A 17,220-nucleotide genomic window follows, 5' to 3' on the forward strand; every position below is an offset into this window, starting at 1 on the left:
TATTATTTACTAGAAGTTAAGGTTACGAATGGATGTAAAATCAACAGACACACTCTACACAAAATCTAAGAACTTTATTCACTGGTGGGTTGAAATATCCTATTCCGAGAACTTAATTTATGTCAAAAGAGAAACTTTTAAAAGACAATTCTTTTACGGGTTTGTAATGGGGGAAAAATTCTAGTTTGAAGCAGAAAATGAAGATGCAAATTTTAGAGCCATCATGGAGAAATGTATAATTTGCTCACTTATATGCTCAAATTTGAAAAGCAATCTATTAACCATAAAAATAAATCAATTATATTTGTCAAGAGAATTAAACATATTCATGATATATCGTGGATTCTTTGGTTACAAAACAGATTAAAGCAAATGCTAAGGTAAATGTGAATACATTCTAAGATACGAAACCTTGACAATTTTATCTCTAACAGGAAACTCCTATACATACTAGACATATTTAACAGCATAAAGAGACTAATACTTACAACTTTCAAGACCTTAAAATCTTTAATGATAAATCAAAGTATTTTAAATTGTCTTCAAGTTCAAACATTTTAGAATGGTAAAGGCTAGCTAAAAAAAAAAAAAATCTATTAAACAGGTAAAATTAACAAAATGATAAGGTAGGCTTTCTTTCTTTCTTTTTTTTTTTTTTTTTAAGGTAGGCTTTCAAAATGGTTTTTAAGTACCAAAACAACGCGCTTATCTCAATAGCAAATAGAATATTGCCATCCTATGTTAAGACATGAGTTGATTCTTTATAAAGCCCAAATTAGTAGTAAAAGGAAATCCTAAATCTGTTTCTATGAACATATATGTTCATTTTACTTCCTTTTAAGAAAAATGTCCCTCATTCTTAGGAAGAATGGAGAAACAAAGTAAAACCAAAAAAAAACCTGAAAGATTAGGGCCATTGATTTATCTTTGCCTAATACATTGTGTAACAACAGCTACACCCTGTGGCCAGACAAGAGTAGTGAGGTTTTGTAGCTATAATGATAGAGTAAAAGGTAAATTTGAAAATAAGTATTTTTCAATTTACTTAAGGTTTTAGGGTAAGGGTTAGCTTTCATTACAAATTACGTTTTAAGGGAACACTCAAGAATTTTGGGGGGGAACAAAACGCCTTAGCTCATAAGCTTGAAATGAGTATCCACATTAATTCAGTTTTTGTAAGTAGCTAAAATAAAACTCAAACCAGAGAGAGAACATACAGATACTTTATTGCTCACCTTTCACACAAAGCACACCTCCAGCCATTTTCTTTCACAGCTTGACAATGTTTACTTATACAAAAACCCAGCAAGAAGCTTCATGTAGATTTCAGTCAAGGAGAATGTCAAACATCAACTCTGCCAGGCTTTTGTTTTCTGCAGCAATAATAAAGGGCCTCCTGCACTAAGCAAAAATCTGTCCTCTTACTTGGTAGTGCATTTCTTCCATTACAAAAAAAGTCTCCTGCCCAAAGCAAACTAACTTGTATTTGCTGAGCCAGTGGTATTAACTCGTGCATAAAACAAATTTCAGTTTGCTGTTTCTTCTAACAGATTTCAAGTAAAAATAAGGTTTAAGGAGGAACTTGTTTTGAATGGATGCAGGTCAGTTTGAATTGCTATACTATATAAATGCCTACATGTACTATAGGTTCAGAACTTAGTTTGCTTTTATAATCTTTACGGATTTTGGCCGTGTTCAAGGTTTTCAGAGTTGAGCATATGGTACAGTATTCCACCGAAAGGATAAGGCTACTGAATGTGCTATCTGCAGAAGAGCTCATTTAATAGGAACAGACCTAAAAGTTCTATAATGAAGCAAATGTGGCATAATCTCTCTGAATAAAAAGCCAATCAGGGCAGAACTGTGCTTGGAAAATAGGCATTAGAATACTTTTAAGGAAAACACATATAAATGGATTGTTAATATGAGGAAAGTTTCCTAGTTGTAAATCTAAAAAAATCTAGGAGAATCCTCATTTTCAAAACTGCTTATTGAAAACTACTTATTCAAGTAATTTCTTCCCCAAAAAGTATGCATGTTCTGACTGTGGAATTAGTCTACTGGTCAATTAAAGGCAATTTTAATTACCTTTTAGAAAATTCTTCATATAAAGGAGAGATGTTTCTCAAACAAACTGAGTTATGTAAGTCCTTTAAAAAAAAAAAAGAAAACAACAACAACCCCAACAGAATTGAATGAAGACCTAGGAATACTTATGCCAAGCAGGAATCTGCCTGCCACCTGTGGTCTCACATTAATTCAAAACTGATGCTGGACTCAGGATTCTGAAACTAAGTTTCTATTACTTGAGCTCTAGCAAAATGTAAGGTTCTGTAGCCTCAACTAGTATAATGTCTTCCCTGTCCAAATCCAGAATGATTATACTGATAACCTCCATGCTGGAAGTGCTGTTCAAATTGTCCCCCTTGGTGATAATTCTGGCTCCCCCTTCCTCCCCAACCTCCTCCCTGGCCTCCACGTCCACCTCGGCCTCCTCGACCACCTCTCCCTCCACGACCACCGCCTCGATCATTATGGTGCCCACCATCTTGGTATCTATTGTCCTGCTGGTATCCACCACCCTGGTATCCACTTCCTGTATAAGTAGATGTTTGGAAACCACCATAACCACCACCTTGATAGCTACCGCTGTGGCCACCACCATGATAGCCACCTGGCTGGAAACCCGAATCTCGATAACCACCATCTTGGTAGCCACCTCCTCCTCCACTCCCTCCATCCGTCCAGCCTCCTTGATGTTTATTTCCTCTTCCTCCCCCTCGGCTACCATGGTCGTAGCCACCACGTCCACCTCTCCCTCCTCCTTGTTCATGACCTCCTCGTCCTCCGTATGAGGAATGTTCATAACCACCTCTCCCTCCTCCTCGGCCTCCTGCTTGCTGCTGGGGGCCATCCTGCCTTTTCTGCCACGGTGGCATCTCTGGAGGTGGAGGTTCAATTTCATTGGGTCTACCTCCTCTGTCAGGCACCCTGCCCATCAACACCTGTGGGATAAGAAAGATATTTTAAACTACTGTATTTTATAAATAGAAATAAGTGTATGTGAAAGAAAATTAAAGATATTTTAATCACCTTATTGATGGCACAGGCAGTCTTTTCTCTTATAGAGCCACTGCTTGTCCTTAAAATCTTCGACAAGTCTTGTCTGGCAGCCAAAAGGTGGGCAACAGAAATAGTACTTTTAGGAGATAAGACTGAGCGTTTTGGCTGGTAAACCTTTGCTAATTTTTCTGTCTGACTCTGTTGAAACAAAGTGTCCAGAGACAAAAGTCAGTTTTCAAAACGACATAGAAACACTGATATTAAGTAAGTTAAAGACTGCTGATAATAGTTACTAGGCTTAAGACAGGAAGAAAAAAGGTTATACTCACCATTGCTTCTACCTGGTTCCACCTTAAGACAGAGTTGTCAGGCTTGCTGATACAGCAAGGAATGATGCTGGGAGATGGGTAGGAGGGGGACACACAGGGTAGAGGGGCTTCCCTTTAGGACTGTGGGGCCAAAAGGTAAAAAATGTTCCCCCTGCCATCGGTCTCAGATCAAACATACTCATTTTATCAATTTAAATATAAGGATGTAAACCTATTTCAATAATTTTGCCTTTGAATTTTCCCATCTTTGCTTACAGTGAGATAAAAAGTGTTAGCTATGGTTAATTTGTACTAATTAGGTTAACAGGGTACATATATTCCAAAGTGGTCCCTCCCATGTAATACTTTCCTCTATTGTAAGTAATAAGAAAAAAAGGTCTACTTTAACCATTTAGTAAGAGTTAATGATTAAGACTGTCAAGCTCCCGAGAGACAAACCAATGGGAATCTGGGACACCTGGGCACGCCACTTAAATGTGTGCGAAACACAAGACCATTAAAGATAAATGAGCAAAGAACAAAGAAATTTCACACATGAGAAAATAAAGTTTGAACAAATTTAAGAAATGTTTTCCAGATAGGAATCAATAAATGTAAATTAACCTGAACTATGAGAAATAATAATCTCCTATCAAATCTTGGAAACAACAGCTACAATACACAGTAAAATAAGCACAAAGACAAAAAATATTTGGTAAGTCTGTCAGTTATATGCAGGTACTCAAAAATATTGATTAAATTATGTAAAAAAGGATGTAAAAAGGTATGCTTATTATGGTTGTACAAACAGACAAAGGAACATAATACTAAAAATGAAAATAGCTATTGTGTTTAAGACAATGCGACGATCCATAACTTATTTGGAAAAATTTTAATAATTAAAAGGATAAAGAGATTGTTATTTCACAGTGTCTGGAGGAAAGTTTCCTGAACACGTCATGTATTTCTTGCTCATAGTTACTCATTGTACCCACAGTAAGTGCTCAATGTTTGTTGAATGGAAACAAACACCTTTGAGAAGAGAGCTTAGTGTTTTAAATGAAACTGATTTAAAATGCAATTTCAAACTGATGTAAGTATATAAATTTCATTATATGAAACAAGTTCATTTTGTGCATACAAAGGTATTTCTAGAAAGTGATTTAAAACCAAGTTTCAAAATGAGATTATCAATATATAAATTCCACTAGATGAAACAAATAATTTGTATAATTTGTATAGTTCTTATCTTCTCTAATATATTTATATAGTTCATAAAATCATTGTATATTACGTTCAAAAGGATCTTAAATATCACCTCGATTAAACACAGCATTTTAAAGATGTCAGAAATGGGGAGAGAAATGGAAGTTCACACATAGTGGGTCAGGAGGCCAGCGATACAATCCAGTAAAGGCAGGGCCAAAACCAGAACCACTGTGTGTTAATGCCTCAGTCGGTGCGGGACACCGTCAGTAGGTCAGTAGTTTTCTAGCTAAGAGGTGCAGGTTCCTGTTGAAGTATATCAACCATGCTGAGAGTGAAATGACTATTTCTATCAAAGATAATGTTTTTTGAGGGGATCCCTGGGTGGCTCAGTGGTTTAGCACCTGCCTTCTGCCCAGGGCATGATCCTGGAGTCCCGGATGGAGTCCTGCATCAGGCTCCCAGCATGGAGCCTGCTTCTCCCTCTGTTTGTGTCTCTGCTTCTCTCTCTCAGTGTCTCTCATGAATAAATAAGTCTTAAAAAAAAAAAAAAAAAAAGATAATGGTTGTTTCTATCAGAGATTAACTTAAAGAAGGACTGGCATTTCCTACAGGATAGCCAGAGGAGAGAGTGATTTGCTCCCTGTGTTGCTCCTGATTAGCTGTGAGATCCCAGACAAAGCCTCCCACTTACAGGGTCTCTGGGTTGGTTTTTTTTTTTTTCCAGTTGCAAAATGAGGGGAGTTAAGACTGATCTCTAGGGACAACTGGCTAAGTCGGTTAAGTGTCTGCCTTTGGCTCACGTCATGGGATCAGAGCCCCATGTTGGGCTCCCTGCTCAGCAAGGAATCTGCTTCTCCCTCTCCCTGCCACTCCTGCTCACTCTCTCTCAAATAAATAAAATCTTAAAAAACAAAAAACTGGTATCTAACATCCCTTTCCAATGCTGAAATAGTGTAATTCAATAAATACCTTCCCCAACAATTTAGCAGCCAAACAGGGCTGTGCTAAAGTTTAAAGAGTTTAGGTGAAAATAACATTATTAGCAAGATAACTGGAGAACTACAAAAAAAACTTTTTGGAGTCAATTAACTAAAATTAAGGGAACATGTAATACACATCTGGACCATGCTCTCCATAGTTCAAGGATGAATTCCATTTTAGGGTCCTGAGGAGGTCAAATTAGTCATGTGTGCCAATTACTTCCCCATCACCAATCATACAGTAGATATTTAATAAACATCTGTTTAATGACCAAGATCTTTACTTGAATTATCTTATTTAATCTGAATAAAACTGAAGTCCTACCAGGTTTTCCGATTCTCTATAAATACTTAGTAATATTTGGTCTTGCTAACTCCAGTATTTTTCATTTTAAGTAGCAAATAAAATTGTTAGCTTAAAGTACAGTGAGTAATTTTAAAATGTATTATTTTAGTGATATTTAGTATTTTAGTGATTTTCAAATACTTTCTCTGTTTCTCTTACAAACGAGTACTGCCAGTAAGGTCTAAACATGTTTGTTTGTTTGTTTGTTTGTTTATTTAAGATTTTATTTATTTATTCATGAGAGGCACAGAGAGAGAGAAAGAGAGAAGCAGAGACACAAGCAGAGGGAGAAGCAGGCTCCACACAGGGAGCTCAACGTGGGACTTGCTCCCGGGTCTCCAGGATCAGGCCCTGGGCTGAAGGCAGGTGCTAAACCACTGAACCACCCGGGGTTGCCCTAAAACATGGTTTTGTTAAAAGATATTAAAAAGCTGAAAAGAAAGTGTTTTCATTATTGCTGAAAGAAAAAAACTGGTACTTAGCAACTCACTAAAGAAAAATTCTGATGTGTGTCTCCTAGGCATTTCTCTTGTAGTTTCCACTGTATCTAAACTGTGCTAGGAATGTTTAAGGATCATGACTATAAATATTCTGCTCTTTTAAAATATTTAATATGTACCTTAGCTCTGTCAGACCAGCCAAAAGACTGGACAGTGACATCCAAACGTTTTATTAGCAGCTTTCTCCGAACTTCATATTCATTGGCTATGGCTTGGTTAATTGCTTCTATTTTTTCCTAAAAAGGAAATTTAAAAGATCAGTTAGAATTTAAATGTGCTTGACCACCCCCCTGTTCCAGAAGGGCAGAGGCTGTGTCTGTTTCATTCGTAACTAATTCCTCAACACTTAGTACCAAATTACTTAATATAATATAAAAAGTCATAATAACTTTTTAAGTTGATGAAATGATAGGCTAAATAACGTCTCAAAACATAATAAAGATTAAGTAGAGAATTCTCACTTGGCCTTCCTATTAATTCTCTGTGTAAAGTTTAGTCCAATGACTTTTTTGGCTTGAAGGCAACCCATTTGGCAATTAGAAACATACTGAACTTCAATTTCTTTTTACCAGCTATGTGATATATTTATAAATTATGAGATAAGTATTTCTAATCTTAGACAAATACAATTATTCTGACTAAATCTTCAGATTCACAAAAATGACTCTAACAATGTCCACCTAGGAAACTACCTATTGGAAAATGTAACTTAAAAAGGACAAGCTCTAAGTATCACTATCACTAGATAGGGAGATGGTTCTTTACTAAGATTACCTAAGACGACTGCTACTCACCCAGTGAGCTGGTCCCATTGGCTTCTTCAATAACGGCTTTCCCACATGGTTAGGTGGAACTTTTGCTAATGTCTCCTTTAACTGACACAAACACATAAATGAATGAACAACAAATCTAAAAGTACAACATATCCTCATCTTCCCAATTCCCATCATATCTTGCCATCAAAAGAAGATTCCTGACAGAGGCAAAGGTGGAGGATGTTTGAAAATGTACAGGACCCACACGATATAGACATTCACTTGTCCCACTCCTCACGTGCCTATGGAAGCATGATTCCTTCACTGTACCTAGAACAGTGCCTGGTAACAGCAGGCACTCAATGTGTATTTGCTGAATGGATGAATGAACAGAAAAATATGGACTATGGATACAGTGCTGCTCCCCTGTAGAGTTCAGCCAAAATTGTGCATCGTGGCATCCACCTACCCCACAATGCAAATGTACCAATTCTTAAGAGTCCAGCAGATATGCATATAGAGAATAACGCTGCTACAACAAACAACATTCTCTTATATTCATTAATTTATTAAAATTGCTTATTCCTAGTCAGTTATATTTTAAAAACCTCTTAACAGCTAATGTGTGGCATAAAAATAATTCTGAATTATTTTCACATACCAGATTATGTTAGCAGTCAATAAACCTAGTTTGCCACACGTGGCATAAAAATAATTCTGAATTATTTTCACATACTAGAGTATGTTAGCAGTCAACAAAACTAGTTTGCCAATTGAAACATGTAAGATTCATAGTGACTGGATTAAAAACCAAAAACGTTTACAACCTTTTTTGTCCAGTCAGTGGAAAGGAGGGTGGCAACATTTAATGATTAAAGACCTTAAAATTTAATTGCCTAAAAGTTCAAGGATAAAATTTTAAAAAGGACTTAAGTCTACATTCTTTTTACATTATACCTAGCTTATTTCAGCTTATAAATCAAAGTGTAAAGTTTCCTTTTTGAAAAAGAAACATGCTAACAAGTTAAAAAAAAAAAAGTAAAATACTAATTTCTCTTTAAGGCAGATAGGATTCAAACCCAAAACTCATTTAGTAACAATTAATAATATGCACATTAGGTTCCCATTAAGAGAAATTAACTTGATTCATTTCAAACAAATGTAGAACTATGCCTTTAATACACTACAATCTGGTACTAAAGGTCTTACTTTTTTTTCAATCCCGCTGAAGAATTGGAACATAGTTATATTGGCTGGAGGTTTGGACATTCCTAGAGCAATACATATGCCTTTCAACTCTTGAAAGACCTCACTACCGCCTCCTTCTTGAGCTTTTTTTGGAGGAGCATTCACACAGAGCATTCTGGCAGCTTCTAGTTCTGAGATGAGGTATGCTGAAGTAAACAAAATAAGATTTCAAAATGAGATACAGCTACAGTTAATAGTCATAAGTCTGGAGTCACAATTCTATAGACCTAATGAATATGTAACTTTTAAAGCTGCAAGAATGGATAAAAACAAGAAAAGAAAACCATTTTTACCTGCAAATGACGTAACATATAAACTGGTTCTGTAATTCAGGTTATTTAATCAGTGTATGTTTAAAGGGCAATTTAAAAATAAAAGTGATTCTTCTTTGAAACCAAAGTATCAAGGTAGATCACATCTAAAAATATGGTTTCGAATATCCCACTATTCAGGAACTCTAGAACAGGGGTTGGCATCTGTTAACAAATTTACAAAAGGTAGCAAGTGGCCAATCTTCAGCAACAACTGGAACTGGTTGTTATTATTTTTTTACTTCTCACCACTGACGTGCACCAGTGATATAACTCTCTTGCTCTCCTACCTTCCAATACTTAGGTAGTTGTTCAGAACTGGCAGGAAACATTTTCAAGTGGTCAAAACTTAACTTACAAAAGGGGGAAGACACAAAACTCCCCAAAGCTCCTCTCTTGGCTTCCAGTAGCCTAATACCACCCTCTCTGGCTGTTTAGAGAAAACCCTCTTCCATCTATGTTCTTCTCAGTATTCCCTTCCCCCTACCTTCCTTTTTCTCTCACCACTCCCCAACTCCCTTGAAAAACTACATCAACAAAACTTTCTAATCTTTTCTTGGCAGAGTTCTTTTGTATCAATATTATCCCCTCCTGTGTTGATTTCAGCCAGGTATAATGAGGGCTGTAATGAAGGTATAAATATTCAATCTTATTCCTTTAACTTTCCCAAGGACATTTAAAGTTTTAGGAAAGATGATTAATAACCATTGGGACCTCAGGATTTCAGGTTATATGACAGTCAAATGCCTTCTGACAACATTAGAAAGATAGTTTTGGAAAAAAAACATTTTCTGGGCCCCTAAGTCCTATTAAAAGTTCGAAAGAATGACCAGCTTGAATATCTCATTTCCTACCCCCAAGGTGTAATGCTGGAACAATAAATACAGTTAAGTTTCTGGAAAGGTCATTCTACAGGACTTTGATAACATCTTAATGTGTTCTATACTACAAACCGTAGGAGTTAAAAGATCAAAAAAGTAAAGTTCCACTGTCATGAAAATCACCACTGTTTTTCTAAACAAGGTTTTGCTGGAACACTCCCATGCTCATTTACAGAATCTCTATGGCTGGTACATGCTACCACAACAGAGGTTAAACAGTTGTGACAAGGATATTACACCTTGCGAAGCTGAAAATATTTATAGTTTTACCCTTTAAAGAGAAGGTTTGCCAACCCCTGTTCTAGAAACTCATGATTTTATAAATTGGTTCTCTAAATTTGGAACATCATAATCTCAGGCACCCACAAAATTAGTTTACCAATATAATTACCATTAAAACACATTATCTGTTACTGATGTGTTCAAAGTACTAAGAAGGGCACTGGAGATATCATATAAAACAAACAAAACAAATGATCTCTACTGACAATCTAGTTAGGAATAAGGAATATATGCATTAAAGATGAATAATTCTTCATCTATTAGGAACTCCGATATCCGACTTTTTTTCTTACTTAAGGGAAATAATCTGACAACCAGACAGGCAAAACTTCTTAACCGGACACAGGAGAGTTTTTTAGCCACTCATTCAAAGACTACTCTATTTTACTAACAATTCTAATGAGATTGATTATTTTCCCCCTCAGAATACAACATATTAGAAGATTCAAATCAATAAGGTAAAAAAGGTGCTGGAGAAAGAAGTAAAATTATAGCATCAAGAGACGACAACTGATACTTGGAAACATGAGAAATATTTATACAGAGCGAATAGAGAATGAGCACATAAATAGTAGCATGACAGAAAATATAAACTGAGGGGAATATTTTATGTGACTATATCTATCTATCTATCTATCTATCTATCTATCTATCTATCTATCTATCTATTTTAGACATAGAGAGAGAGGCAGAGACACAGGAGGAGGGAGAAGCAGACTCCATGCTGGGAGCCTGACGTGAGACTCGATCCCGGGACTCCAGGATCGTGCCCTGGGCCAAAGGCAGGTGCTAAACCGCTGAGCCACCCAGCGATCCTGAGGGGAATATTTTAAAGGGGAAACAGCAGAAGCAAAGATAAAGAGGAATGAAGAGTGTATGAAATTCACACAATTTGAGGGATACTAAATGCATGCATAAGAACAACATGCAGCAATAAATCACTATTTTAAGCAGTATCTGACCTTATGTGCCTACCTTCCCTTCCCATAATCATTCAACAAAGGGGAAATTATGTAAGTGATCCTGGAATACCTCAGTGCTTGGGTATAATGGCAATGAATACATTCTTTAAATACTGAACCTTCAAAATTGGAGCTGTCTCATTTTTCAGAAACCAGTATAGTTGTAAAGACAGTATTTTAAAAACCCTCCGAACTGTGTTTGTCCTAGTAAGAACTGTAATATTCAGTTAACCAAAGCTTAATCTAAATGTGTTTCTCAGACTGCTACAAAAATTGTGAGTTAAGACTACTGCCTGTTATTTACTGGAGAGTTCATTTAAGGCAATAAAATTTGTGAGTCTACTTACTGTTTTTCAGGGTGAAGAAAGAAATAGTAGTTAGTATACAAAAAACATGGAAGGAAAGGGTTTTGGTAACAATCTATTTCCCAGAATGATTAGTAAGCACAGGAACAATTCAAATACTATTTTGAACATTTTACACTGTAATTTGATATATTTACAAACCAAAACCCCTGAACAATTACCCAACTACAAAAAAAATCCACATTATAAAACATCTTAATTTTTAAAAAAACATCATTATTCCCACACTATCTTCCCAGTCTATTTTAAAATGTGCTTCCAGTGTAGAACACTAAGGTTTAATGATCACACACTTGAACATTCAGCATTACCTTTGGTCATATTAGGTGAAGCACAATAATACCAGCAAAGTTAAATGATAAAAGAGTAGTAATTATAAAACAACGCTGTTACCAGTGCATAGGCCTACCATTAGCTCTAAGTTGGAAATGTAATAGTTTCCTTTAAGTAGCATTCTGAATTAAATCGGTAATGACACAGTACTATAGCAGCCAGTTTATTAGTCAAATATAAATAAAAATATGAATAAAAAATAATAGCTACATTCTAGTAGCCATGAACTTACTGAGCAAAAGGAGGCAGTTCTTCTGAACGAGAAGGCGCTTGGTCACATCCCCAGATGTCAGTGACAGATATGGACAGTTCATCTCCCCTAGTAGCCCACTCACCTCAAGCTGGAATTCTTCGGCTTCACTCGGGCCTTTTAAGAATTAAAATAACCTTATTGAATAAAAATGATTATTTTTCCTATTAGCATAAAAGTTATATATAAATTGAAAGTTTTAATAGGATCTTCCTAGTACAAGTTACTTTGACTTCTAATTCACCCTTTCTCATACCACTGTCAATTTTAAGACGTTTTCATTACATTATTCCCTTATTTGAGAATCTTTAATGGTCTCCTAATTTCTACTCCATCTAATTTAATCATCTGCCTTGAAAGATTTCTTTATAGCCCCTCTGCTTCGCCTTCCCTACATATTGCTATGCAGTAGTACCTATGACATGTATGTGGTAGTTAAATTTTACCTCCACAGATATTTTATTTGTACTAGGCCAATCTCTTCCTTGTCCCAAGAACAGTGTTATTTCTACTTCTGTGCCTTCATTTAAGTTATCCCCCGTGATTGATATACTCTATACTTTCCCTTCATCTATCAAATCCCACGTCTCCAAAGCCCAGTGGTCTTGCTCCTTGATAAAACCTTCCCCAAGTACTGATGCACTCCCTGACTTTCTCCCCCTGTGAACCACAAAGCCAAGTATTTAATGACTGTACTAATCTCCACTTGTTTCATTTGTGCCTAATATTCCCAGTGAGGTTAAATTTAAGTTAGCAAACATGACTTACAGTTCTGTATTCCCAAATATGTTAAATACAGAGTTCATCAGGTGAACCAAGGAGAAATAATGCTATTTCTTCCTTACTATTCTGATGTTTGTCTATCACATACAGGCAAAAATTAACAAACTCTGAAAGAGTCATTTGACCTGGGTCCATCTTCTCAACTGTAAAATGGGAAGGCTGTATTATCAATGTTTTGTAAACTGTTTTGTGAACTCAAATTCCACAGAAATTTAGAAACAGCTGGGGAAGAGGAAGAAAGAGTTGTGCAAAAAGTAATCTTTCTTAACGTCAACTAAACAGGTACACTGCTACTTGTTTTGTATGTTGGCTCCTATGTTTTCATGTGAACAAAGGCGTTCCAGGATTTCATTTACTACAGGTGTTTTCACAAGTTCCTACAATCTCTGAAATGTTAGGTCAAGAGGCAGCATTTAGAGCACTGGGTCCCAAACCTGACTGCTTGGGATTGAATTCTGGCTGTATATCAGGTACTGGTTGTGTGACCTCAACTCACACATTTAACCTAGCTGTGCTTCCCTGCCTCAAGTTTTAAGTGAGTTAACACATGGAAAGTACTTTTATCATTCAATTAATGTAAGCTGCTGCTACCCTTACTGTTACACTACAGTGTCCTTAGTAATTGGAACTGGTTGCAACTAATGTGTACATTATATATACTGAACACGCAAGAAAGTGAGTTCTTTAAAACAGGATTCCGTGTGGAGGGAGAAAAACGGGATTATGTGTTTAGTTCTCCATGAGGGAAAGTTAATAAGAGAGCATTTTTCTTTGTCTCCTATTGTAGGTTTTACCTATGGTAGGAGGGAACCAGATGGTGGAGTGTTGGGTTCCAAGCTTTTGTCTCTTTTGCAGAGTCAACAAACTAGTGCTTATACAATAACAAAATTGGCAAATATAAAACCGATCTCAACACCATAAATCTGGTTGTGATGGATGTACTGATAACATTCCTAACTTCTTAAGAGTGTTCTCTTTCTCCCCATGTATAACAAAACTATAATGCATGTATATACTATATGTACTTCTGAAATCTAAGAATATCCTAGTTGCCAGTTCTAGCCACTGATTTAAAAACTCAAGTCATGTTTCACAAAGACTGGAAAGTTCACATATGCTATACTTGTCTCCCATTTCTGAATCTTAATATTAAGGTCTTTTCAACATCCACAGTGTTTTAGTAGTTGCACAACTATATCCTGTGAGTATTTGGGTTTCTTTATAAACTTTTTTTTACATTTACAAAGAACTTAAAACTTCAAGTTTAGTACTGATAATGTTAAACTGACAATACCCCAATTTTATTTTTATATTTTGCACCTAAAACTGAATGTTTACTTACTGTTAGTTGCTTGCACATTTTCCTCTAGTTTACAGAACACTCTTAATTCAGACACCAGCCAAGCACAGAGTTTGGTAAACTCGGGGGAACTGGCTCCAGCAGAGACTGCCTGAGACAGAGCACCATCTTCCAACAATGGACCCTTGTAACTGGTAAGTAAAAAATTATACTTCAGAAGAATATAAAATCACACCTAATGTTTTATATAAACACTATATCTATGTATTATTTCTATGATGAAACAATTTCATAAGTTATGATGACCAATTTGCAAACTTGCAAATGTAAATAAAATTTATAGAAAATTAAATCTAAATTTTAAATTTAATCTAATAAAATCTATTAGAAAAATAAGCTACAATGTAACTGCATTTCAACCCTTCAGAATATATATAAATATTTAAGAAAATCATATATACTACTAAATTATGTCAACTCCTATACATTTGTTGAGAGCTCTTACTGTAGATTTTCTTACTTTAAGTGAAATGAATATTAAAACCACATTGACAAATGATAGTTGATTATACTATAGTTTACGATTTCAGACATAAAAGTTAAGTTACCTTTTCCAGAAATTTTTCCAGAAATAAATTAGGTTAGTTTTTTTAATGACTTACTTTAAAAGCAAAAACCCTCCTATTAATCATTTATTTCCTTTTTCTATATTTAATGACAGTTAAGACTATTAAGACATACTAGTCCCAGAGAAATGTCTGGAATAATTTAAATGATTAATAATTGCTGGCAAGTTGATGTCTCGGTGAACTGTTGCATCCGAATCCTAATCCTTTGAAAGTGATTGAAGCATAATTTTAAAATATTATTAAATGTTCAAACATTCATAAAAGACAATATTAATACTGAGCCCCAACCTAGAATTTAGCTAGAACTAAAGATTCTGTCATTTTCAAGGTAATATTAAAATACATATTCTCCAGAAGATTATTTTATCTTTTGAGTGAGATATTCATAGGAAGTTATTAAAGATGAAACATTAAATAAACTTAAGATAATTTGATGTTTGGAAGTATAGAGATGTAAAAGAAATGACATTTAATTCTCTCAAAATGCACCTATGTTTATACACTGAATGGAATGTAAAAAAGTCTTATACAAAAAGTCAGATTATATATAGTCTGGCACCTAGTTTCAAAAGCACATGTTTTTAGACACTGCAATCAAGAGACGATGCCTAGAAATCTCTCCTTGTGTTACACATTTAGAATTTGTTAGTTTATTCTACAAGTGGTTATTGAATTCCTACTGTCTGCGACACTGAAGATAAAAGATAAATCATTTAAATTCTCGTATTTCTCAGTGAATCCTTTAAAAGTACATGTCAATTAATTAAGCTTGAATTTTAATGACTGAATGCCACCAAACTAAGTAGTTATGCTTAAAATGTATAGCAAAGTTTTCAGAAAATCTGATAGTTTACGTTACAATCCATCCCCAATATTTACTTGATTAACCATTATTATAGCAACAATTACTTTTTAGTACTCCAGAAAAATATAGTTAAAAGGGTAGAAGAACAATAATGGGAAGAAACAGCATCCATCACGAGTTGTTAGGCAAGTCTACCCAACCAGAGTGACCACATGTAAGTAAGGCCCCCTCCTCTCATTCTACTTACTCCTTCCATGCTAACCCTACGTGTCATTTCTTTTAGGAAGCTTTTAGGACTTGATGTCCTTTCCAACCAAGGGGGCCTTACTTAGTTCTCCTCACAGCATATTCTCACAGTGTGAACTTCTCTTCCACCTCACTTTGCGCCCATAAATAATCAGCCTAACACTGCCATAGCTCAAGTGTTCCTCAAAAAGAAAAAAAAAAAAAAAACAACTGACTGAAAAATGGATTTATATGTGAGCGAGCAATTTAGTCCGAGATGTCCACCAAAGAGACCATTTTACTGAATGTGACCTTTCACCTATCTCCTTATCGAAGAAGTGAGTCCCCTAAAGTCTGGAATATTCATGAAAATCCAAAGCAAGTTCCAATGACAAGAACAAGGGTCGTTCAATTTGACAAAAGAGAGGATCACCACCACCACTTCTTTTCCCCAAAATTCCCATTGTCAGGGCAGCCAAGTTACTTAAATGGACAGACTCTGAGAACCTCACGGTGTCCCTTCCTGAAGAAAAGCTGCCCAAAGGTTTCCATGTCACGGAAAAACCTTCGGGAAAGGTTTTGATAAAAGACCTGTTACTTTATAAATACAGCTAGCTGAATCTAGGTGGTTTTTTTTTGGACACCATCCACCTGTAGACAAAATATTTAATCCCACAATTTGTTTCTGGAACCGCACTTGGCCCAACAGGTTCTAAATTCTCAAGTTTTAATAGAGTCCACTAACCTCAGTGGCCCAGTGAGGTCAGAAGCCCCATTCCCAGCTTCTGGGTACTAAATCACGGTTGGGTAATTGTCAAAAGAGACGAAATGCACGGCACACATACAAGCACTTGGTGGTTGAAGATGACTGATGGTGGCTCAAGGAGGAGCGTGTCACTGTCGGGGGCAACAGCCAGGGAGTGGTTCCCACGAAGTAGTGACAGGTTAGGTGCACAAGCGAGCTTGGCTAGCGGTAGGGATGCAGGCATGTGGCTTGGGGAAGCGGGAGTGCATGCAGACATGACTGGGCAAAGGAGAGGTTGGTTGGTTGGTTGGTTTTTCCAGAGAAATGGGGTGGGGTAGAAATAGGGGCTCAACAGAGGAGCAGGAAGTTTGGAGGACAAGTAGGAAAAAAAAAAAAGAGAGAGAGAGAGAGAGAGAGTCCACTCTTGGCAACCTCTAGAGTGCGGGGGGTAGGGCAAGTGGATGGGGAGCAAGAAGACAAGCTCGGGGGGCGGGGGGGGGGTGGCGAGAACCCAGAGCCCAGACAATGACACGCATGACTGACAAACGCTGCGGGTAACCGGGCTGCAGGGAGCAGAGGGCAGGCCTCGGGTCGTCGCGCTAGGAGGGCCCCGACCCGACCGGGCTGACAGTGGACGTGGCACTGGGGTCCCCGAGCCACCGGGCGCGGCGTGCAGAGGCAGGTGTCCCCGACCGGGGCGGAGGAGGTGTTCCCGGGGGGCCGGCGGTGTGCGGCTCAGGGGACCCGCACCCTGGCAGTCTTACCCTAGATCTTCCAACGACTCCAAGATGTCAGTCTCCATGAGGTCACACTCCATGCTACTGTGGTATTCAAATTTCCGAGTCGTCAGGCTCCCCTCTTCGCCGGCAACGCGTACACTCGCGCATGCGCCGCCTCCCCGGAACTTCCAAATCGACAGCTGGCGCCTCAGCCGCCGCAC

The 17,220-nt window shown here is 36.9% G+C and overlaps 1 protein-coding gene across 1 annotated transcript; it reads right to left on the bottom strand.

Annotated features, from left to right (window-relative positions):
* Positions 1–1,205: 1,205 nt before the first annotated feature.
* On the bottom strand, positions 1,206–17,220 carry FAM98A (family with sequence similarity 98 member A). Its single transcript, XM_025454197.3, has 8 exons — positions 17,045–17,220; positions 13,919–14,067; positions 11,776–11,910; positions 8,371–8,555; positions 7,201–7,281; positions 6,526–6,642; positions 3,094–3,261; positions 1,206–3,005 (listed from the first exon to the last, which is right to left on the bottom strand). The coding sequence occupies exons 1-8, from the start codon at positions 17,095–17,097 to the stop codon at positions 2,340–2,342; spliced, it is 1,554 nt and encodes a 517-aa protein (XP_025309982.1). The 5' UTR covers positions 17,098–17,220; the 3' UTR covers positions 1,206–2,339.

Source organism: Canis lupus, chromosome 17, assembly GCF_003254725.2.
Source record: "Canis lupus dingo isolate Sandy chromosome 17, ASM325472v2, whole genome shotgun sequence".
NCBI lineage: Eukaryota > Metazoa > Chordata > Mammalia > Carnivora > Canidae > Canis > Canis lupus.